Source organism: Leptonychotes weddellii, chromosome 12 (assembly GCF_054177405.1).
Source record: "Leptonychotes weddellii isolate Sample4059 chromosome 12, ASM5417740v2, whole genome shotgun sequence".
Taxonomy (NCBI): Eukaryota; Metazoa; Chordata; class Mammalia; order Carnivora; family Phocidae; genus Leptonychotes; species Leptonychotes weddellii.
This window is the reverse complement of record NC_138380.1, coordinates 20,105,552-20,130,895: the sequence shown is the minus strand read 5'-3', so window position 1 is coordinate 20,130,895 and position 25,344 is coordinate 20,105,552. Positions and strand designations below refer to the sequence as shown.

General features: G+C 40.4%; 1 protein-coding gene across 7 annotated transcripts in view; it reads right to left on the bottom strand.

The window, feature by feature from the left end:
- UBE2H (ubiquitin conjugating enzyme E2 H) overlaps positions 1 to 25,344 on the bottom strand; it is a 107,371-nt gene that overhangs the window by 9,202 nt on the left and 72,825 nt on the right. For 5 of the 7 annotated variants that reach the window (XM_081800094.1, XM_081800095.1, XM_081800099.1 and 2 more), the window contains 3 exons: positions 17,346 to 17,385; positions 15,943 to 15,995; positions 329 to 457 (listed from right to left, as the gene is read on the bottom strand). In XM_081800094.1, coding sequence (XP_081656220.1) covers positions 329 to 457; positions 15,943 to 15,995; positions 17,346 to 17,385 — 222 coding nt within the window. Of the gene's footprint in view, positions 1 to 328; positions 458 to 15,942; positions 15,996 to 17,345; positions 17,386 to 23,554; positions 23,819 to 25,344 lie in introns of all 7 variants that reach the window. The other 2 variants (XM_081800098.1, XM_006729221.3) reach the window with 2 other exon arrangements.

Sequence of the window (25,344 nt, the reverse complement as noted above, 5' to 3'; positions counted from 1 at the left end):
GGAAGCAAGTGAAGGCTAAGGTTCTTTTGGACAGGGGTCCACAGGGATTTCCGGGAGGGTCACATCCACCACCACCCAACAGGTGCCCCCCACTTTCTCATCTTCCCTTTTGCTCTTTCTCACTCCTTCTCGTCTTCCTTGCTGGGACCTTCAGCCTTCCCAAGGTGTCAATGACCCCTTGGAACTATAGGGGCTAGTGAGTTCTGCTCCAGCCCACAGACAGCGGTCTGCTTTAAGGCCTGAGAAAAATTATTAACTAAGAAGGGCTTTTAACGATCAAAGCCCAATACACGTATTCTGTCTCTAGGTTAAACGATTTGCCTCTTACCTTTAATTTTCTGCTTGTATTCTTCTGGTCGGTGGAGGTACATGGCCGCAGCATCACCATTGAGAGGATCTATGGGGTTGGGATAGGCCAACAACTGGGGCAGGAAGGACTCAAATATATTGGTAAGATCTGAAAAAACAAACAGAAATACGTCATGCATGGAAAAAAACAAATTCACCTAAAATTCACTTGAATTCAGTAGTCAAAACTGCTTATCTTCCGAAATGATCAACCACATGAAGTTTTCCATAAAAGTGCTCCGTTAAATGTGATCTCTATTACATATTCTTTTCAATACCAATTTTAAAATTTAAAACTTAGAAAATAAAATAAAATTTAAAACTTAATTTTACTTTGAAGAGTCAGATAAAGGTATACCTGATATTGGCTTTCAAAGGCAACTGTCCCAATTCTAATTCACTCCATGTTCTAAACCAAGAATTCAGACATAGTACATACATTGTTGAATTAAAATGCGTGCCCCCAAACCTTACAGCACTCTACATTCTTATGAGTAGTTACCTCTTAGTATTGCCTTTTTCTACAGCTTTGAAAATGCCCACTCTGAAAAGTATTCAAGCGCCAGATCTCAAGAAGAACACAATTTTATACACCTTGATGCTTAATTCAATTCTCATCACCTTTAATGGAGGTAAATATAATCAGTTTTTTAATTCTCCTGGCTAATGAAGGTAGGAACCTACATGGGCCACTTAAAATCACAGATAATCCTAAGATTTACTGAATTTATTAACAATCATTTTCATACATTTATCAACTCCCTTCTTGCCAGATGCAGCACAAGGTGCTGGGTATACAGAGATAACATTCACACACACAGCAAAGTCAACAAGAACTCTGCAGTCACGTAGTGTTTTATAAAGGAAACAGGCCCTGCAAACCTGTAAAATAAACTACGTGTTCCCATCACTTCAGAGATGCGGTAACTTCCATTCTATTTGCTCCTCAGCAGTCAACTGTGGAATCTTAGTGCCTCCAGGCTCCTTACTTCAGTTACTCTATCATGTTTTATAGGAAAATTTCTGTTTCTGGAGGGAATGCTAAAGTATAGCAGCATAAGAACTACTCTTTCATTTATTTTGCTCTTTTAATGTATTTTTTCCCTACTAGAGTGAGCACTCTTAGGCAGTATTATAAATGAATGTTTGGTCAAGCCACATCACTTTAGATTAGTGGTTCTCAGCCAGGGGTGATTTTGTTCCCCAGCAGACATCTTGTGATGTCTGGAGAAATTTCTGGTTGTCACAACTGGATGGGGGAGGGGGACGGGTGGATAGAGGCAGGAGTGCTGCTAAACATCCTACCATGCACAGGACAGCCCTTTGCAGCAATTATCCGGGCCAAAATTCAACAGTGCTGAGGTTGAGAAATCCTGGTCTAGGTAAAAGGGGTTGACAAACTTTTTCATAAAGGACCAGAATAAATACTTTAGACCTTGTGGGCCACGTGTGGACCCTGGCCTAACAATGCAACCCTTAGCTCCGCCACCTAGCACAGAAGCACTCCCAGAGAATGGGTAAACAAATGGGCGTGCCTGTGTTCCAATCAAACCTTATATACAAAACCCGGCAAACTATGTTTGTCACCCTCTGCTTTGGAAAACCCCACGAGGAACCGTCAGCTCTTCCCTGTCAGTGTAAGGCTTCCTTAAGCGTCGGGGTGAGCAGCAGGAGAGTAAGCCAGAGCTGCACTGTTTAACAGAACTTTCTGCATGATGAAAATGTTCTGTATCTGCACTGTCCAGTATGGTAGCTGCTGGCCACATGTGGCTATGGACAGACACATGAGGGCTGGTGTGACTGAAGAACTGAAATTTTTTGTTTTATTTAATTCTAATTTACATTTAAATAAGGACACATGGCTAGATCTCGTATTAGACAGCTCAGGTCTAGCCAGTAATGTCACGGAGAATCACACGACAGCCGGCTCAGTCCTGTTCCCACGCACCAGGTCTTGATGCAAAGCAGGTCTACCTTGAGCCCCAAGTAATGGAGACTTCGTGGTATTACATGGACAGGAGCCATTTCACCTTTGTAAGGCTAACTTCCCAAAGAACCATGTTATAGTAAGATTCCCATGTACCAGGAAATAAATGCAGAGATTCCTAATCAAAAAAGCAAAACAAAAATAATCTTCCAAGATAACCCCAATCACGTTGTAAGATTTTCACTGCCGTTTTACTTACAATTTTTTTTTTTTTTAAAGATTTTATTCATTTATTTGACAGACAGCGAGAGAGGGAACACAAGCAGGGGGAGTGGGAGAGGGAGAAGGAGAAGCAGGCTTCCCGCCAAGCAGAGAGCCCGATGCGGGGCTCAATCCCAGGAAGGAAGCAACATATTCAACAAACCAGTAATTATTCATGGTCCAAAACCACTTAAAACTACTCAAAGGCTAAAGAATAGTTAAAAAAAATACTTATACTCTAAGGCTGGGGGATAAAGTCTACAAAATGGTAATTACTATGTACAGTACATGCACATAAGATGATCCATATATCTCAAGGTAATATGCTTGCGATTTGTACTTTTCACACATCAAGGGACACTTTTGCCTTTTTTTACCTTTAAAAATAGCATTTTCCTATGAATATGTCCTTTCTAGTTTCGCATGTTTGAAATATTTACATAAAACATTAAGTCTAAAAAAATCAAGGTAAATAAATTCAGAAGAAAAAAAACAAGGATGTGGAAGTTTTACAAACTCAACATGATCTGGGAGCAGAGAAGAGTTAACAAGAATTAACACTAATAATTACAGCAACAGGAATGGCAGAAGTGACAGTGTGTGCTTACAAAGCCCTCGCTACAAGCCAGGCCCCTGTAAGCACTTTACATGTACACTCAGTTTCACTACAGCCAACGAGCGAGGTACCATTACCAATGAGCTAGGTACCATTACCATCTCCATTTGGCATATGGGGGAAACTGAGGCACAGAGAGGTTAGGTAACTCGTCCAAGGAGCTGGGTTTCAATCCTGGGCTTATCCACCATGCTGCCTCTGTCAACAGATGAAATGAGCACTGTCTAAATTTTCATGAAGGCACAAGCTACTTACATCTTGGCATTGAAACTACATATCCTCAGAGATGGCCACCCCCCCCCCCCGGAAAGTCTTCCTTTCTCACAAGTTTAAGGCCAACAGAATGATCTCTAAGCAGAGAATGTTAAGGGATTTCTGTGGCTGAACTGTCTGATACTTCGCAGAGGCCATGTGTTGCTTTCAAGTAGCTAAACCACAGAAAAGTAGCCCATGGCTGTTCACGGATACCCACACATAGTGACCTGGGAGTTCTGTCGTTTCAGCATTCCAGGTGCTACTCAAAAACATTAGCAGAGGAATATTCCTATCAAGCAACAACAAAAACTTTTAAAACACACACACACACACACACACACACACCCCAAAAGTATAGGTTTTAGTCTCTTTAAGTAATGTGAAGAAGTGCTTTAGGACCTGAGAAATATGGCAGACAAGGTGTTTTATAAGTAGGTGTTTTCTGTGTTCCAAGGAGGGATTTTTATACCCTTTCCTCACTACTTTTAAGTTTTTAAGCTGCCAGTAAGTGGCTCTGTCTAGGTATTTGTTCCCAACAAGAAAAAGAACCCTTAATAATTTGTTCTACCTTCCTATGTCTCTCTTCTGATCCATGTTATGGATGTGCTGAGTCACACCTGTAAAACAGAAGAGCAGTAAAGGAAAAGTACACAGCCCAGTCCTGGGCAAAGAAGGTAGCATTTGAAGACCAGGATGTCGTGGCTATGGCCATTTTATTTTATTTTTTATTTTTAGATTTTATTTATTTGAATGAGAGACAGAACGAGCAGGGGGGTTGGGGAGGGAGAGGCAGATGCCCCGCCGAGCAGGGAGCCCAACGTGGGGCTTGATCCCAGGACCCTGAGAGATCATGACCCGAGCAGAAGGCAGACGCTTAACTAACTGAGCCAGCCAGGTACCCCTGCTATGGCCATCTGTAAAGCAGTTAACTTACAGCCCTGAGAGTGGCTAACAGAGTGATTACTACTGAGAGGGTCCTCTCCAAGGAAACATCTCTCAAAAGTTGCAGATAAGGGGCGCCTGGGTGGCTCAGTCGTTAAGCGTCCACCTTCAGCTCGGGTCATGATCTGAGGATCCTGGGATCGAGCCCCGCATCGGGCTCCCTGCTCAGCGGGAAGCCTGCTTCTCCCTCTCCCACTCCCCCTGCTTGTGTTCCTGCTCTATCTGCTATCTTTCTGTCAAATAAAATCTTAAAAAAAAAATGCTTTAAAAAAAAAAGTTGCAGATAAAAATCTTCTTTCAAGGGGCGCCTGGGTGGCTCAGTCATTAAGCGTCTGCCTTCGGCTCAGGTCATGATCCCAGGGTCCTGGGATCGAGCCCTGCATCGGGCTCCCTGCTCTGCGGGAAGCCTGCTTCTCCCTCTCCCACTCCCCCTGCTTGTGTTCCCTCTCTCGCTGTGTCTCTCTCTGTCAAATAAATAAATAAAATCTTTAAAAAAAAAAAAAAATCTTCTTTCAAGATAAATGTTGACAGAAGAAACTTAAACTGGGCACCTGGGTGGCTCATTCAGTTAAGCATCTATCTGCCTTCGGCTCACGTCATGATCTCAGGGTCCTGAGATCAGAGCCCCATGTTGGGCTCCCTGCTCAGCAGGGAGTCTGCTTCTCCCTCTCCCTGTGCCTCTTCCCCTGCTCATGCTCCCACACTCTCTCTCTCAAATAAATAAACAAAAAAAAAGAAGAAACCTAAACTCTAAACTGGAAGTGAAATAAAGATACTCGCCTTTGGAAAAATCCATCATAAAATGGTATAATTTCCCCTAGAATTATTAATAATAGTAATAAAATACCAACATCTCTCAATTCAAAAGTCTTTTAAAAAATATTAATCTTCCACTTTTTGAAAGGGAGAGAACCAGACACACAGAATAACCCAATCTCGAGATTATAGTCAGCTGGTTCCATTACTGGCTGCCTTAGTTTTTAAAGGAAGTCCAAAGATCCCTGCGAAGTCTGGTTTATGATGAGCAAACAGCTCTTACTTTTTGCTTTGGACTAAATCAGCACTTACAAAAATGCAGTCCATTAAGCCTGATTCTTCAGCCTGATCTTACAATATTAATATTAACAATATTACAACACTCATTCCTCAGTTTAGGCACTTCAACTAATAATTTATATTCATATTTAATTTTTAAAAACACTCAAATCATACTGATCTCTCATCAAAAGCAGCACCATTTACCCCCTTCAGTCCAGAGCAATGGTTCCTAGTAAGTTTAGATCCTCGCTGTTTGTCTATCAGAATTACCTGTGGAGTTTTTTCAAAACCTGCATGCTCAGGCCTCATTACCTACCCCATGGCCTCTGGCTCAGGACAGGCTGGCATCCGTGTGTGTAGAACTGCACAGCCAGGAAATGCTCCCTACTCTACCCCCAGGACAAACGGGAAGAGGGCTATTTGCCTGCGGGTTCTCTGAAAATGCTCAGGACTTTCAACTAAGCTGCCCGAAGTGTGTAGTGGAGCCACTCCCCGAGCCCTTCCGCGTGCCTTCCTGCACTCTGCTGTCACCCTCACTTCCTCCAGGTGGAGGTATTGCAAACTAAAGGTAGGAGAATGTGGATCCATTTTCAAGGGGCATTATCGGGCTGCTTTAGAGTGTAGGAGGCAGTGAGAGCTATCACCTAACACACTGTAGACATCGGGCAGAGCAAATTCCATTAGACTGAACTGTTTCCAGCAAAAGTGGTAAACAACAGATGGGAAACCTAGAAGACCGCAAGTCTAATCTCAGGCCTTCCACTGACTTGCTCTTTGACCTTGGGCAGGTCTCTTCCTCTCTGCATCTCAATTTCTTCATCTGCAAAAAAGAGAAGTATAATACTGCAGTTCCTTATAAGGAAGAATTTACACATTACTAAAAAGGACTATAAAATAGGCTTCATATGGCATCAAAGGACTAGACTCAAATATTCAAAAACACAATATGCCACCTTCTTAAGAGTAGAAATTTCAGCTACCTGTATACCTCAAAGAATACATGTTAATTAAAATGAGTCACACTGAAAAAAAAAAAAAGCACCAATTCTTAAAGTAAAGCCACCCTACTCCAGGTGACTCACAAAAAGATGGTACATGGCTTAAAGGAAAAAACACAGGAGGGGATGAATCACAGATCATGGTTTATTCTTGGCTGTTTATAAACCACTGACCATAAGTTATTTCTTCTTCCTCTATTTCCTATGAACGTTTAAGTGGGATTTTGGTAAAGCATGCTGTTACCTTCAGATTAAAGCCCTATGGATGCCCAGAGCTTGACGTGGCCTGTCCTACCAGGAACTATAATTACCAGGTGGGCAGTCACCCCAGAGACTTTAACTTGCATAATATTTATCTGTTTTTCAGATTTAACACCCAAAATGCTATAACTTAGAAACCACCACCATCACACAGTACAGTCATGGCTAGGGGCTGAGTCATCAAAGCCACTGCCCCTCTCCTCAAAGGCCACCTATCCCACTCCCCCAGATGCCCCAATGCCCTGGGTTCCTTCCTTTTAAAGCCAAACAAACAGAAAAACTTGCTTGGCAAGACATTCACCTGCACAGCAGTGTGAATTCTGTGGTGTTCATAATGTAAGCAGGAGCTTCATATACTCTTACTCTGGGAAACTCATTTACAATTTTAAAGAAGCAAGTCTATGTTGATAACTACCAAATCTTTCTAATTGGTCCTTTGTATTTCTTGTCTTATTGAATTTGACATACCTAAAATTATTTCCCTGAAAACCTAATCTTTTCTCCTAATATCTAGGTAGACTCCAACACCCTTGTCCCTAGGCTCCAAACCTCTGGAGGGACTTTGATTAGGCTTTCTCCTTTATTCCATGTACTCAGTTGGTTTTCCAGACTCACTACTCGGTTTTCTTTTGTTTGTTTTTTAAAGATTTTATTTATTTGACAGAGAGAGAGAGCACAAGTCGGGAGAGGAGCAGAGGGAGAGGGAGAGGGAGAAGCAGACTCCCGCTGAGCAGGAGGCCGACGAGGGACTTGATCCCAGGACCCTGGGACCATGACCTGAGCCGAAGGCAGCCGCCTAACTGACTGAGCCACTCAGGCGCCCCCAGACTCACTACTTGTCCTAACAAAATCTCTCTAGTTCCTTTTCTGTTTCCCTGGCATGTAACTACACCAAGCCCAACGTACCATTCCACCTCAGATCAGGGCCTGGCCTTCCAGGCTCCACACTCTTGCCTGTGCAATCAGAGAAAGCTTCCTTAAAACAACTGCTCAGGTCATTTCCCATCAAGAGCAAGTTCCTCTTGTTTTCCTTCAAAACTCTTCATATTCCGGGGCGCCTGGGTGGCTCAGTCGTTGAGCGTCTGCCTTCGGCTCAGGTCTATCCCAGGGTCCTGGGATTGAGCCCCGCATCGGGCTCCCTGCTTGGCGGGAGGCCTGCTTCTCCCTCTCCCACTCCCCCTGCTTGTGTTCTCTCTCTCGCTGTGTCTCTGTCAAATAAATAAATAAAATCTTTAAAAAAAAAAAACAAAACACAAAACTCTTCATATTCCAGAAGCATGCTATCCAAACAAACTTATGAGTTCACTGGCCCCCTCCCCTATGAGGGAGGACCCCTGGCTTCTCAAGTCGAGATTCACTGTGCAAGCCACAACTCAAGGTATTTACCTGTTCCATAATTCAACAGGGAGCAGGGTTGAGAGGAAGAAAATAAAAGTCCTACTCATAATTAGGTAAAAAGATAGAGAAAAAAAAAAATCACAAATTTTTGATTCTAGTGGTCTAGACCTAATGATTCGCTAGGACTTACACAGATCTTCTCTGTGGACTTTCGGGCATTATGGTTGAAGCTAATGGCTAAATAGTTGGGATCACTTGAGAATTTCAACCATGTTATTCATATCCTTGATTTAGCAGAGAAAAATCAGCTGCTGACCTTTCAAAACCCCACTAATTGACTTTTGCTCATCTTACAAGCAATTGTAATTAATCCATCACGAAATGCAGTCATACACTTACAATATGTATTCAAAATAAAACCAACCATAAAATTCCATTTCATTCATTCAACTTTTTTTTTTCTTTTTAGGTGGGGGAGGAGGTATCTATTAGATGTATTAAAAAATACATGTGAATATACATGTAGTCAAATTTTTGTAAGATTGAAACAGCAAATAAATTTCCAGATTTCCTTCAGTTAATAATTTCGGTTAACTAACAGATGTTTACTTTTACACTCTTCTACTAGCTCCTCAGAAGTTGGAATATTAATAATGGATTTTTCAATTTCTCCTGTTTAGTCTGTGAACACTAAAAAAAGTGAAATTCTACCCTCACAAACGAGGAGGAGTCAGAAACCTTTATTTCTTCAACCTGAGGAATGGCATTTCATGTGACCAAGCAGTTGTTCTGTGTGAAGGACTTGGTAAGCAGGAGCCCTAAAAGGTGACAGACATCTTGAGGAAAACTTCAAAAGAGCTGGTCAGGAGGAATGCCCTCATATAGGTAGGTGGACTTGCAAGAAGAAATGGCTTTGAAATTTAAAAATAACATTCTCTAAAATAACTAACTGGAATCCAACTTCAATGAGGAAAGCCTAATCCCATAGCAGACCCCCACAAAGACTTCCTGTGGTCCTGTGCACAGAACCAGCTAGCCATAAGGCTAGCCACGCCATTTTAGTTTACTGAAGGCTGACACGCTGCTAATAGAATAATATATCAAGCCACCAATCTGCTGGAGGATAAATTCAAGAATGTATCCAATTGCTTAACTGAGAGGGTCTTCTGTGTTTCTGTGTGGATAAAATATATAAGAAGTCTGAATTCATCAGATTCATAAATGTTCTCAGGTTAGTCCATGAGAGGCTCCATGCCCAGTGTGGAGCCCAACGTGGGGCTTGAACTCACAACCCTGAATCAAGACCTGAGCCGAGATCAAGAGTCAAATGCTTAATTGACTGAGACACCCAGGCATCCCCATGGGTATCTTTTAAAAGACAGAGTAAGATCTTATGAAGAGGGTCATGCAAGCAAAAAACAAACACAACTCCCTCCTCACACCTTTCAAAAAAAAAAAAAAAGATGGAGTGCAATTAGTAGGAATTAATAAGAATTAGTAAACACTCAAAGAATTTTTACAATATGACTGATAGACTTAAATCTCACTAGAGGTAGCATTACAATTTTTAAGTATTCCAAGGTAAACACAGGCATTTTTGTTCTATGTCAGAAAGGGCAAGGTCAAAGACATAGGGCACTAAAACCTGGAGGAATACCAGATCCATTCCGCTAAGTGCCAGATCACCAGGCCACCAACCAGAGGTGTGTAGTTACAGAACACGTTAAAGCACTCTGCCAGACTTAGAAAATCTTCTCCCATGCACTGCAGCTCCCTCCCCTGAAGTACTTCACCTGTAGAGGTCTGCAGAGCAGAATGAATGCTGCACAGAGATGAGAAGGAAGAAAACAGGCTCCTGTTCCCCCCAAAGCCATTCCCTTGTTGCCTTGCTGGTCTCACACACCCCTGCCTCACTCAGATGCTCTTTAGAGGCCGTTCATCCTAATTCAGACCTGGTATGACCCTGCTTACCTCCAAAGACTGCCAGCTAAAACACAGGAATAGGATTTGTTATTAACTTTCCAGAAATAAGGGCAGTTAATGTACAATGAGCTAGCTGGTACTCTAAAGTTTTAATTACTAGACAATAATTTAGTTTGTCTTTAACATTAGAAAAGATACTTCATGCAATTACAAGTAAGTGGCCACACCTGGCAGACTTCGCCTACACACAGTGATCACAAGCAAGTGAAGAGAAAAACACATCCACACCCTCACGACTGAGCCCTGAGACTACAGCGCAAAGAAGGTAGAACACAGCTGTGGCTGTCTTTCCAGGCCACAGCCTGGCTCACATCTCACCGTCCACAAAGCCCGGACCGCTCTGTGATCCTCATGCTGACCACCAGTGAACATGAATGTGGTGTTTCTAATGAGTTTCCATTAAGTTGTTTAACCTAAGATGACCCTGTTTTTCTGTGTACAGTTAATTAAACCCTTGGGCCACATACCAACACCACATGTACGTATCTCCAAGCCGATGGACAGAGGAGGTGGACCATGGAGCTAGCTAAATATTGTGGAAGCCACCAAATCCCAAACTCAGCATGTTATCTTTATTTCCTACAGCTGACATTTCCCCCTAGTGCTGAAGAGAAACTGCTCCACCTGGCCTCTGTCCAGGAGACTCATAATGACATCCAGCTGTTCCAAAGGCAGGACGATGTTTATGATTCCAACATGCACGGATCGATACTGAATTCTCAAGCCTGTTCTCAGACGGTTGTTGTTGGCTGATCAATCATCCATGCAGACAGATACATGTAGCTCTTGTCTGTGTAACTACACTAAAATGGCTAGGAATATAGTTAGCAAACACTAGGGGAACATAGAGCATTATTTTAAGACAGGGTTACCTTCAGCCAGAATTTTAATTGTTTGGAAAGATTCACAGGCTACCTAACTGAAAAGAGGGATGGAGTAAATATTTCCAACATGAGAAAGCTTAAATTCACTAGGCCCACAATATAGTACTATTAAATAAATTTATGGTTTAAAAATTTTCTAAATGCCTAGTAAAAGAAAATTTGTTTCTCCTCTCTAATTTTAATGTCCAAGTCCCTGAAGCATTCCTTTTGTTGTAGTCAACTTCATCCTAGGGGAAGCAATTTCCCAAATGTTGATTTTTCTCACCAGCAAAATAAGAGGAGTATCCAGTCCACTGGCTAGCAACCCCCTAAAAGTGAGAAAGAATTAAATTGTAAACTGCCCAATTTTATAAGAAAATTGTTTTCAACCTTACTTGTCAACTTAATTCACAAAATAAGTGATCTACCAAGTCAGCTGAAAAATGAGTAAAATTAAATTGGAAAAAAACACAATTTACAGGGTCAAGGTCAAGGATGCACATGGCCCAGAAGGGTGGGAGAGAAACGAAAGCTGTACTGCAGTGGAAGTACCAGAGCTTCCAGGAGGGCAGGGAGAGAGCCCAAGTGTGGATAAAATACATGTGGAAGTAAAAAGGGAAACTGGAAAATAGTAAGGGTGCTTAAAAAGCTACCTGTGGATTAATGAACTTTCCTTCCATCAATCTTTAAAATTACAGTTGTTTCTGAAACTAATCCCCTTGGCTGCATTTTAAGTTTTCCAGAGCTTTTATCATTGCTGTCTGGGAAGAGCAGGAAGGGATGCTAAAAAAAGAAAGAAAAGAAAAGAGAAGAAAAGAGAAAAGAAAGAAAAAGATGCTATCATACAGGAAATGAAAATAAATCAATTTCGAGATGGCATCTGCTACTTTCCTTTTAATGTCACAAGAGTAACAAACTTCATACTCAATTTCATTTGACAAGCATCTTTATAAAACTAACCATATTACCCATTATAATTAGCTCTCTTGCAAGGTTAAATAATATAAAATTGAAAATTACTGGGTGACTACAATCATACCAATTCTGTTTCTGAATGAACAAACTACATGGACACTTGGCAAAGGAAAACAAAATGAGAATAGAAGCAATGAGTCAGGGGGACTAGAGGACTAAAGCTGCTACAAACGGGAACACTGATTAATAGCAGGTTATGATAAGTATAAATCTGAAGTTTCAACTGGGAATTGCTGCTATACTAAAACTATGTATATCCACTGCAAAGTACATGCCTTGGAGCAAAGTTAATTGCAGGAAATTTCACAAGTAACTCCCTGCTCCTTACTATATTATATAGTAGAGGTGTTGAAACAAGTTTTGGTTGTCAGGCTAAGCCTTTTGGTTTTCAGTTGAGTATTTGTGTTAACATGTCAACTTTCTCCTATTAGTTGTTTTATATTAAATTAGGTTTTTTGTCCTCTGAACTAAGATTCTCTCAGAATCACAGCAGGAAACTGAATGACTCCAATAAATTCACCAATTATAGATTAACCTTCAATGCCAGAGGCTAGTTTGCAATAAAAATTCAGTTTTGATCTCAGGATCAGGGAAGTCCAAAAGAAACTTCAATGTCAGGGGCACCTGGGTGGCTCAATGTGTTGAGAGGCTGCCTTTGGGCTCAGGTCATGATCGCAGGGTCCTGGGATCGAGTCCCACATCGGGCTCCCTGCTTGCTCCACGGGAGTCTGCTTCTCCCTCCTACTCTCCCTCTGTTCTCTCTCTCTCTCAAATAAATAAAAATATTAAAAACAAACAAACTTCAAGGTCATCTGTACCAACCATTTCTGTGTACTTTTTGTATCAATTACCTGTTCTAAAACTTTCCATGAAAAAAATGAATTTTCTTCAGTAGTAGAGTTTGGGTTTGAGCAAAATGTCAAAAACAGTTCTCCCATGTTGAGTATATTTTAAGTAGGCTCCACACTCAGCGTGGATATAGGGCTTGAACTCACGACCCTGAGATCAACAGTCAGCCGTTTAACTGACTGAGCCACCCAGGTGGCCCATGAGTATATTTTTGACTACACTCTCAAAATACTCCTTGGGTTCCTGCACTTACCTACAATGTTAGTGTTGTCCATGTTTACATATTACGGAACACTGAATGATAACTCCTACACATGTAATAGGGAAATAAAAGTTCACTTTGACCAATGTGATTTAATCCTTGTTACTAAGTGCTTTACAAAGCAATGCTTTCCTAACATTTTATTGATTTGATGAAATCTTTTAGATTTTTTATTTATTTGACGGAGAGAGAGAGACAATGAGAGAGGGAACAGAAGCAGGGGGAGTGGGAGAGGGAGAAGCAGGCTTCCCGCTGAGCAGGGAGCCCGATGTGGGGCTCGATCCCAGGACCCCAGGATCATGACCTGAGCCGAAGGCTTAATGACTGAGCCACTCAGGTGCCCCTAGATGTGATGAAATCTTAAGAAATCTTAAGTCGGGGCACCTGGGTGGCTCAGTCATTAAGCGTCTGCCTTGGGCTCAGGTCACGATCCCAGGGTCCTGGGATCGAGCCCCGCATCGGGCTCCCTGCGCAGCGGGAAGCCTGCTTCTCCCTCTCCCACTCCCCCTGCTTCTGTTCCCTCTCTCGTTGTGTGTGTCTCTGTCAAATAAATAAATAAAATCTTTTTAAAAAATAAAAATAAATAAAAAATTAAGAAATCTTAAGTCATGTGGGCTTCTGCCTTCAAGTCTGTTCTGAACCTCATATACCCGCTGGTAGGAAAGTAAAATGGTACAACCACTTTGGAAAACAGTCTGTCAGTTCCTCAAATGGTTGACCAGAGAGTTACCATGTCACCCAGCAATTCTACCCCTAGGTAGACACCCAAGAGAAATGAAAACGTACGTCCACATAGAAACTATTCAAAACAGCCAAAAGGTAGAAACCACCCAACTGTTCATCAACTGACAAATGGATAAAAATGTGATAGCTGTAAAATGCACTATTATCTGGCCATACAAGGTATGAAGTACTGATTCATGCTACAACGTGATGAATCTTGAAAACATGACGGGAACTGAAAAAAACCAGTCACAATAGACCACATATTATATATTCCATCATGAAAAATTCCAGAATAGGCAAATCTATAGAGACAAAAAGTAGATCAGTCATTGCCTAGAGTTGGGGATGAGGAGGTGATAGCTAAGGGATCTTTTTTAAGGTGAAGAAAATCTTCTATGATGAAAATGTGGTAATAGTTGTACACAACTGAGTTTGCTTTTAAAAGCCACCAAATTACATGCTTTAAATAGGTGAATTTAATGTATATGAATTATAATTCAATAAGCTGTTATTTTTAAAAATCTGTTTCTGAGATGTGAAGTACTTGAGAATCCGCAAAAATCTCTTCCACAAAGCTTTTCTGGTCAACAGTAAAAGAATTAGTTGAAGTCCAATTTACTTTACTGTAACTGGAACCAGCTCACAGTATTTTGTTATGTACATTTCTAAAATGTGAATGCAGTTTAAGAAAATACATCATTACATCAGCTATTCCAGGCAGCCTGCCATGAGACATTTTTACCAAAAAAAATCTTAAAAGGAATCCATTTAACCAACCTCAGAGTATATGTTCTTTCTCGTTGCCTCATCTCCTTATAAGCTGTCATATCCCTAAAATTCTCATGTTTAACAATACTAGGCATCATTAATTCAGTCATTACCTGTCTACGTGTGTACACACACACACACACACACACACACACACACACACACACACTCTCTCTCTCTCTCTCTCTCTCTCTCTCTCTCTCCCTGCTCCGGTGGAGCTTACAATCTAGTAAGACAAGATAAATAATACATGCTGGTTTTCAAACAGGGTGCTATGCTGTGGAGGAATGTTGTTTTACATGGAGGATCTAGGAAAGGAGGCTTCTTTGACAGATGTCTGAGGTGAGAAAAGAAGGTGCCCAGCCATACAAAGACCAAGGAAGATAACTCCAGGCGGAGGAAATAATTTTTGAATGGGAGAATCAGGAGGAAAAAAACAGAACAAAAAAAGGATTAACTGTGCACTGCCGGTGACCAGCATTCCTCCGTGAGTCTCCTGCACCTAGTACAGGCATGTCTGGCAAGGTGGCTTGCAGATTATGGCTGGAATAAGACTTTTCACAATTGTTCAGTAAGAAAGGTCACCTCTGGTTAAGCCCCGCCTGAAGTGATCTTCTTGGACCTCTTGGCAGCTGTTTATTATGTGCACCTCCCATTCTTTCACCACACATGGGTACAAGGTGCTGTATAAGGAAGTGCTGGGACATAGAGACATGCACCCCAGTGACCTCTAAGGCAGGAAATCATCTAGTGGCACAAAAAGGTAGGCATGAACAACACACACAGGTACAAAGTAAAAGTGGGCCACAAAAAAGGGAAATAAAATGTAGGAGTGTGTGGAGATCGCTTGCAGCTGGAGCATCAGGGGAAGCCTCATGGGGTGGAGGCATGAGAGCAGAGTCAGTGATGCCTGAGAACTTGGACATGTGGGGGAATACAGACTGGTTTGTTGTATCCCTAATTAAGTATATCTCAAAATATTTTTAGCTCCCCAACCAAGTTACAAGCTCAGGGACAGAAGGCCTGATATTCCTTACATTTCTCTGTGATTCTTAGCATTGTATCATGATGTATTGTGATTCATCATGAGAGAGGAGATGTTGATTTCAGCACTGAGACAAGGCTGAATTATTCTTTGGGCTTCAAAAGCAGAAGACTCCCCAAACCTCTTAATACACCATCTCATTTCACAGGGACATTCCTAGGAGTTTTTCCAAAATTCAAAGTTATTACAAGTAAACAGGTATATAGTGTGCTTCTGAATACATACACATATACAATGTTTACATGTGTATTGTACATCACTATACCTTAAGTTCAGAATCTCACAAGATTATTTTAAACTTCCACCGCTAAATCAAAGTTTGTACTTGAGAGAAAATACTTTTTTCACTGATCAAACTTTCCCATCCAGGCCCTCATCATCCCTTCCCATTCCCAACAAAAAACCTTAAACCAGAGAAGAAAAGCCAAACAACATTTTTTAGGCAGTGTCTCAACATCTCTAAAAAATATTCCATGGCCAAACTCACCATAGAGAGCTGTCCAAGTTTGATTAATTACATCTAGACACACAGTTCCTGACCTGAAACAGATGGAAAGAATGGCATTTTTTAAAAAATTAAGAAATCTAGTCGCATGTATCTGGCAACTAATTTTATCAAGAAAAGTACCTTTAACAGATCATAAGAAAGAAAGAAAAGAAAGAAAGAAAAAAGGAAAAGGAAAAAGGAAAAGAAAGGAAAGGAAAAAGAATCCCAATTAGGGAAGGAAAAGTATGAGCAGAATATTTACAGTGTTAGTGTCTCCGTAAGAGAGTGAAAGGAAAAACCCACAACTACACAATGGAGAGACCAGACAACACCTTCATGAGAATTCACACTGCCTGGGGTGGGGGGGGTGGGAGACACACCTGTGTGTCTCCCCAGGACCCCAAGGGCACAATCACACTTTGTGGTTTTCTGGCCTGAAGTGCATCCTCTGGACCTAATGAGGAAACACCAGACAACCCCAAACTGAGGGACAGTCTTTAAAATAACTGATCCATATTCTTTTAAAAATGTCAACATTAAAAAAGCTGAGGAACTATTCCAGATTAAAGTAGTTTAAAGAAATGTGACAAGTAAATGCAATACATGGTCCTGGGCTGATCCTTCACTGAGGGGGGGAAAAAAGTGCCAAAAAGGTACACTGCTGTAATGTGGCAGTAGACTAAAAAGTACTGTATTGATACTCAGTTCCTGAATCAGACGACTATACTGTGGTTATGTAACAAAACATCCTTGTTGTTAGGATGACTGATACACAGAAGTATAAAAGGACAACGGGGCATGATATGTGTGTACAACCCACTCAAAGAATTCAGAATACCTCATGTGTATGTGTGTAACAGTAGAATTTAGTGCTGTGACAAGGAAAAACCGCAGAAAAAAATCATGTATTGCAAACAGCATTGGAAGTATGTGATAGGAGGCAAATCTTAAAGTATCACTAATAAAATATTAGAAGGAAAGAAAGGGTAGATTCATTAACTGAAATAAAACTACAGCCATTCATGTTTGCTTTACTCTCAAGAACTAAGAAACACTTTAAGGGCTGAAAATAGTAATTCCGTATACAGAAAACTGGTCTCTGAATTGTGTCCATACGAAGAGAACGGAGATGTGGAATATTACAAATCCTAGCTAGGTATCGCAGGAAATGAAGGACCCACTCACGACAGTGGAAAAACTAAGCAACCCAACAGCAGGGTTTGCACTAAGTGGTTTAGAGTATCAATAACCCTGGAACTCCAGTTTAAGTGACCATACAGTCCTCTCTGTTGATAAAATCCAAAAAGATAATTGAGACTTTTTTTAATAATGGAGAGAGAGAGAGATGAACGCTAATAAGAGCAGTTGCTGCTAAGATTTAACATTTTTAAATAGTTACTTACGCTTCATCAATGTTGGGATGGAAAATTTTATTCATGAATCCTGTAAAAAGAAATGTTAATTAGCAGCAAAAAAGTGTCCAGAGAACAATTCATTTTTTAAGTATTTCAGTACTGGAAACAATTTCAGTATTGGAAAAAGTTGATGATACCCATAACTCATTATTTTTAACTTAGATGTTTGGTTACTGGGAAGACTATATATTCTCCTGACAGTGTCAATTACTTAAAACACATCAGAGTTCTCTTTAAAAAATGAGCAAACTTTGAGAGCAAAGCAGCTTCTTATATACCAAATAATCAAGAGAATCTTTTCTGAGCTATGAAGGTACTTGCCAAGAAAATTTGTAGTACTAAATGGGTTATAACTAGTGCCGATTACTTTTATCAGAAAGTTAAGAAAGCTACTATGACTTCCCTCCTAAAGGTTTTATTGTTCAATCTCTAAATTTAGAGGTTCTGCATTTGAACTTCTTCTGAAGCTCAGTTATGGGTATCATACTGCTCCACTGCATGCGGAACATGAATGAAGCTGTTGAAACACTAAAGGAGCACCGCTTCCAAACCACAAAGGATTTCATAAGAACAGAGACCAAAATATTTCCTTTAACTTTAGTCTACTCATTCCAGGAAACCCAGTTTTGATTAAAATTGGGGCAACCAAGAAATGAGGCAAGGAGTTAAAAAAAAAATCTGTCAGATGGCTGTATCTGTCATGGATTCAAGTTTTTTGATTTATTCCTAGAAAAATAGACTAACAAATATACATATATATTTTTTTAAAGATTTTTTAATCTTTTTTTTTTTTTAAGATTTTATTTATTTGACAGAGAGAGAGACAGCGAGAGAGGGAACACAAGCAGGGGGAGTGGGAGAGGGAGAAGCAGGCTTCCCGCGGAGCAGGGAGCCCGACGCGGGGCTCGATCCCAGGACCCTGGGATCATGACCTGAGCCAAAGGCAGACGCTTAACGACTGAGCCACCCAGGCGCCCCTAAAGATTTTATTTTTAAGTATAATCTCCACACCCAACATGGTACTTGAACTCACAACCCTGAGATCAAGGGTCGCATGCTCTACTGACTGAGCCAGCCAGGCATCCCTAGACTTTAACAAACATACTGACATTTAAATTCCAAGAAGAAAATAATTTTTTCTTTAATTAGAATCAGTGGTTTAATCATTTTGTATTTATGCAAATGACAATATGCTAAAGCAGAGGTCCGCTGTCAGAGATGTCATTTTATCATCCTTATCTCATTTCAAGACTTCCTTATTCTGTTTCACACTTTCAATAAATTTAAGCTCCCTACTAAAGTGACCATCACTATGTCTCTCCCAATCCCACCCTCTCTTACCCCCCGCCCCCACCTCACATTTCTCTTTCCTTCACTCAAAATATACTTGGTCAACACCTGTTTGCCAGGCACTGTGCTTGCTCAGGGCACTAGGTAAGTCAGGCAGTACGTTATTCTCCAAGAGGTCACTGTGGCAGCAGGACAAGACACAAGGCAGTAAGTGCAGTGAGCACAAAGAACTGACATAATGGAGGGCATGAGAAGGGAAAGAGGAAGGTATCAGGAAAAATGCAGAGAAGGGGCACTGGAGGAGGATCCTCAAGGACGAGTTTCGACAAAGGTCATCTTGGACAATCTAAGAAACTTCTCTACACTTAGGAAACAGATACAAGAATACAAAATCCCAGGTATTCTAGTCTTTGCTTGCTCTACTCACTCCAATACTAACTATGCTTCTAATTTTTGTTTTTTAATCTTTTATGCTGAAATAGCTTCACGTTTTCTCTACTATCAAGAGAGCCCATGCCATGTTTAAATTACTCTGATGCAAAAAGAAATGCCTTGTGTCTAATTACTATTTCATATTAATTTTTCATTAAGGAAATAAGATGCTTCCAAGTCTAGACTTAGGAAGTATAGTGCATATTGAAGAGATTAAACTAAGCCAATATAAATGTTAAGAGGATAACAATTCTATATGACTTTAGAAAAACACTAATAAATGTATCCAGGAAGAACCATGAGGATATTTGTTCCAGCATTATTTATAAAAGCCAAAAACCAAATGCAATCCTATCAAAAGGGACTGGAGAAACTATAGTACATCCATATACTGGGCGTCCTATACAGCCAAAGTAATGAACTAGGTAAGTATCAATTTGGATAGACCCATAGCTGAGGGGAGAAAAAAAAAAGTTGCAGAATGATATTTACAGTATGATACCATTTAGATAAACTAAAAGCAACACTACCTATCTCTATGGTAACAAAAGTACAGAAAACTGTACTGGACCAATATATACCAAACTTACCGAAGTAATTAATTGTTTCAGTGAGGGTGCAGGGTCAAGGTCATGGTGGCAATGGGGAACAGAATGGGAATGGTTATTAAAGAAGAATCTATAACACTATATTCCTTTTAGAAAGAGGTAATGTGCTTGTATATTATTTGCTCTTTTTAAGTGTGCACATAGATAGGATACTAGAAGCAAACATATACAACTGTTAACAGTGGTTAATTCTTCATGGTGGGAATATTTTCTCCATTACTCTTTTCAAATCACATCACCACCCCACTCGCCAATCCCGTACCAGAAGTGGGATCACAGCAATGTAAAAAAGCTAGAAGGAAACAACCAAGTGTCAACAGTAGTCAACTTTGAGAGACTCCCGCATTAATATTACTCTGACTTTCCAAAATTTCTTACATTGTGTAAGTTAAAAAATTATAAACAGTAGCAAACATTCTAGAACAGACCTAATTATACATAGGTTATCTAATGCTGAACCATTTTAAGGAAAATCAACTATTTTATCTGATCTCAAATCTCACTCCTGTTTAAGTAAATTCATTACCAAAAAAAAACAAAAAACAAAAACGAAAGATCTTCAGGTTTTAAGGCATGTGATCTTCAAGATCAGTTACATATAGGAATATATTGCTAATCACAACTGCCAAGAAACTTCCTGATGAGTGGGAAACACTAATGTTTAGCCACTAGATGGTTTAATTCAAGAGACTCATTCTATTATATGGAAAGTACTTTGGCTTGAGGACACAAGAACTTAAAATTCATTCTTGATGCTTAAAATCCTGCTTCTGCTAGATGTCTCAAGCGTTAACACCTAGTCAAGCAACATCTATGGCAGAGGTCCCCAATGCTAAAGGTCAAGAAGCACCTGGAGAGCTCTTTGAGAGCTCTTTGAAGACAGAAGTGCTATGCTAGAAGGTGCCAAGTGTTACGGAGAAAAACCCAGTGAAGGGGACTCTGGATAGGAATGCTGGGGTGGGGGCTGCAGTTTTAAATGGGATGGTCAGGGAGGGCCTTATGGAGAAGGTGTCGATTCTAAGGAGGCAAGGGAGGAATCATTCAGTATCTAGGGGAAGAGTGTCTATACAACATGAACAGCCAAGTTCAAAATTATCAGCAGTTTGCTTGAAATGTTTGAAGACCAGCAGAGAGCCTGGTGAGGCTGAAGCGCAGTGAGTAAGGAGAAGCCTAGAGGTGAGGTCAGAGAGGTGATGAGCATTTGTGGGCCCTTCTAAGGCTATGGATTTTGAATCATTCTGAGGTGGGAAGCCAGAGACTTAGCTAGAGCAATGATACATACAATCCCTCTTTAAGATTTTTGTTTTAACAAAAGCCTTATCTCCTTAAAAAAAAAAAAGGTGAAGATGGAAACAGCTCGATCAGGTCACAGCACCTCAGTGCTGGGGACAAAACGAAGGTCTGGAGCAAAATGAAGTGGGCTGTCTCTCCTACGGTAAGAATGAAGCTTCAACTATCTGATGTTGCAGGGAACCTCAAAGGTGTTAAGTCAAGAATACAGCTAGGGTCAGAAGAGCTTTAAATGTTTACCAAAACGGTCTCTGAAATATTAAGGTGCCTCCCTCCTGGTACAAGGCCTGGAGATTACATTTGGAATCAATACAGTTTCCACACTGTTTTCAATTAAGTCAAGATTTTGGCTTGGTTGAATCCAAGAGTACATAACAGAGAGCGCCAAAAAGAACTTGGTAAACACAGTCTTAGTAACAAATGGGTTGGAGCCCAGTCCCCAGTGCCCCTGCTAAGTATAAAACATCATCTGAGCTCTGAGACAGAGGGCAAAATCAAACTGGAAAGAGCAAAGTATTAAAAGGGACTTGAGTTTTGGTCCCAACCCTGCTATTAACTGCAGGCCTTGGCTAGATCGCTTCACTTCTGTGGGCCTATGTCTTTACATGAAAATAGCTGGACTGTATGATCTCCAAAATCTCTACTCTTATTCTGTTAATAAAGGGACTATTAGCTCTAACAATCCAGGATTTAATAACAATGGCCAGAGCTCTGACAACAGAGGACTTTGGGGAAAATGCCCAATAGTTAAGTCCATAAAGAAAATTAATTCTGCAAGGCATATTTTTAGGCACAGAAATATTCTGGAGCATATAATACAAAGCTAACAACATGCTAAAGTACCACGACGAGACACAAAATCCACAGACTATTCCAGAGTTGGCAGAGACAGAGTTTATAACCTTGCCTTTGAGGAACAAATTCAGCCAGACCAATTCTACCCAAAAAACAATCTCCAAACGACAATGATCTCTTCCTATACCAGGCTTTTTCAACTGTTAGAAAAATACGCAAAGCAAATAAACAGAAAGAGTGTATCTCCTTTACATTTGCTCTTGAGCAAGCTGTGGGGAGCGTTTCTGGCAAAGCCACTTACATTCTGGATAACGATAGGAACAATGGCACTTTGGACAAGGACGGGAGGAGATGGAGAAAGAACAGGCTAGGAATTCAGAGAGGGAACATTCTCAGGACTGAGCGTGTTTGCCCTGGCATGTTTTCCTTCCTTTTGGCAATGCTATCACCACACTAATGAATACGTCTGCAACAAGAGAATTTTCCCAACACTCGTTTCCATTCAACCACGAACTATTTTGAAGCTATTTTAAGAAAACATATTTTGAAAACTGCTTTTATGAAAACATAAGTAGAAGCAGCAAGTCATTTTTAATCTACATGATTTAAGATTTTATTCACTACCAGACATTTTCTAATCATATATATATTTCAGTGATTTGACCAGATAAAATTCAGAACTCCTTCGACTCTTTTAGACTATTATTCTCTGGCATGACTCAGGCACTTATAAAAGGGAGGACATTAGGAACAAAGGTTTAGCTAATAAGTTCACCACCTCTGTTCTCTATCTTTCAGCAGAAGGGAATCAGGTGATACATAACCCTGGAGGAGGAATCCAAATCATGCTTAGGTGAGGTTAAAAAAAACTACTTAATTTAAAAAATAACAGATTATTAAAATAGAAAAATGTGCCATGCTTTTGCTTGTTACACTCCAATACTCAACTGTTCTAGAATAACAAATCTTTTGACCCATAGGCTAATAGAGAAAAGTAACATCATGCCGAGTCATGCAGAAAACTGGTTTTTATTTCAGCCTGTTTCTGTGTCTAATCCCAGGAAGAGATCTGTACAAAGTTGTACCTGCTTTCGAGTAACTTCTGATATTGGGGTCAGTATGTAAATAAAAGTGGCAAAAAATCACCTTTGTTTTACTTGTGAGGATATTCTTAATGATCAAATTTGTGGACAGAATGAAATACCTAGAGCCAGTTATCAATACAGAAATTTCCTTCAGAATAATCTTGTGAAATGAAAAGTTAAACAAGCGACTCATGAAACAAGGTAAATCTATCCTAAGGTAAGTAGATGAAAAGCACCAAAGGCAAAAATGGTTAGCTCTATCCCAGGGGTAAAATGAGCTTGGACTGAAGATGGTTGAGGCAGTTGTGGCTGATGCAATTTAATTACAAGTTTATGAATTCCTTTGAGAAAATGGTAAGTGAATACATTCAATTATTCTGATATTCCATCTTCACAATAGATGCCCATATAAAGTAGACTATTCAGAAGCAAACTCATTAATTCTATTTTTTAAAGTAGATATAGTTGTTCAAAATATATTTATTAAAGATCGAATCTTATCGCCCCTAGCAGTAGTATCTCGGACTACACGTTTTTTAAGGGTAATAACTTGAATCTCCATTCCTAGCATGCAGGAGGTGACCAGGGTTGGGATGTTTCGGCTAAAAAGGGGGTGGGGATGCCGCCAGCTTCACCAGCAACAGCCATCCTGTCAGCTTTGTGCATGAGCACATGCTCAGAGAGATTTTCATCTTACCTCAGACAGCTAGGCCCAGCCCGTGGCAGCCTGCACCCGGGCAGAAGTCTCTTCAGAGAGCTGAGCCTTTCCTACTCAGGAGAGATGGACCTGGGCCGGTCTCTTCTTGGGTGAGGAACCAAGCAAGGAGCTCACTCTCAATGCCCTGTGTCATGGGAACTTCTGAACTGATCCTGTGTGTGTTCAGGAGATCTAAACTCAACAAGGGGTCCTTCTTTTCTGTTTCTTCCTTTCTCTCTGATAATATGGAATCTGAGGAATGGGCTGGATGGATAAGAAAAGTTCATTTATAACTAAGAAAAGGTGAAGTGTTATCCTTCAACAGCCTAACCCTGCTACCAACCTAGCAGATTACCAAAACCTGCAGCCTTAATCTACTCTCCTGTAGTTTCATTTTTGACAGATATTTAATCTCTGTCCTTTCTCCACAATTTATCTTTCACTCTTCTGATCATTCTTAAAACCACTGTCTGAATCAGGCAGTATTTATTCTCATGGTCAGAGGCAGTAAAGTATAGAACACACGTGGCCACTCTTAGTAAACAAAGTCGTGGTTAGAAGATCAGGCTCCAGTCAGACTGCCTAAGATCTACTCTGTGAGCCTTGGGAAAGTTAAGAGTTACTGAATCTCTTTGCCTTTGCTTCTTTCTTCATAAAGCTAGGTTAATTTAGGTTAATATTGGTATCTACACATCACAGGGCTGTTATGAAGAGTAAATGAATCTATGTACTGCAATTGACCGGCAACCGGCCCACAGTAAGCACTCAAGGTTACTATTAGCTTCATGAGCTCAGGTAAGCAACTTCATCTCACTTTCCTCATCCTAAGAATGAAAATATCTGCCCCTGCCTACTCCTCTCTGAACCCTTTAGCCAACTGTCCAGAGCATTAGAGGCTGTGTTGATTACTGGATATTAGGCTTCCTACAACCCCATCACACTGGAAATAGCAAATACAGTTACTGTAACATTTAGTACTAAAAAGACCATTCTAATTGCATTTGGGATGGGGGCAAAACATTAGACTGGAAACCAGAAGGCAGGTTCTGCAACTAGAATTGGCCCTAGTTAGTAGTGATTTATCTCCACCTTCCCGAGCCTCATTTTTACTATCCTTAAAATAAGGCAAGTGGGTGATATAATCTGTGACGTTCCTTCTAGCAATATGGTCTTCACAACACCAGAAATATGAAGCAAATCTTAAATTGTGGTGAACAAGCTTTTCAAAGGGAACTAAGACATCACTCTTATTTGTTTTTAGAAGAATCACAGTTTAACTAAAGAAAGAGGAAGCCAAGAATACATGTTTTCATTATAACCATCCAAAAAAAGAAGGAACGGAGTTAATGCCAAAAAGATGTCAAAATTAATAACCAGCTCAAAAGCTAGAGGTCACCTACTATAATTAAAGTAGGAACTAATCTAAAGAGCAAGTTAGGTGGAATTTTTATATGGCAAATGGAAAGATTATGTAATAATGAATCGCCAAAGGCAGAATTAAAACTGACATAAGCCAGCTTCAAGAAGGAAATGGACAAATCTTCTGACAGAAGCAAGCTTGTACAGAGGCAAGGCTCTCCTTAGAGGTGGCCTGGGGGAGGGAAAGCGCACTACTATTTTTATTCTGGCCAATAGCAAGATGAAAGTGAATGAATTTATATATTACAGACGTGAACAGGGGTTTTTCCGTTAATAGGGCCAATTTAACCACTAGCTTCTTCCATCACTGAGAACTTCAGCACCTGGCCCCCAAGTCTCTCTCTCGTCATTTTAAGAGCTATCACCCATAC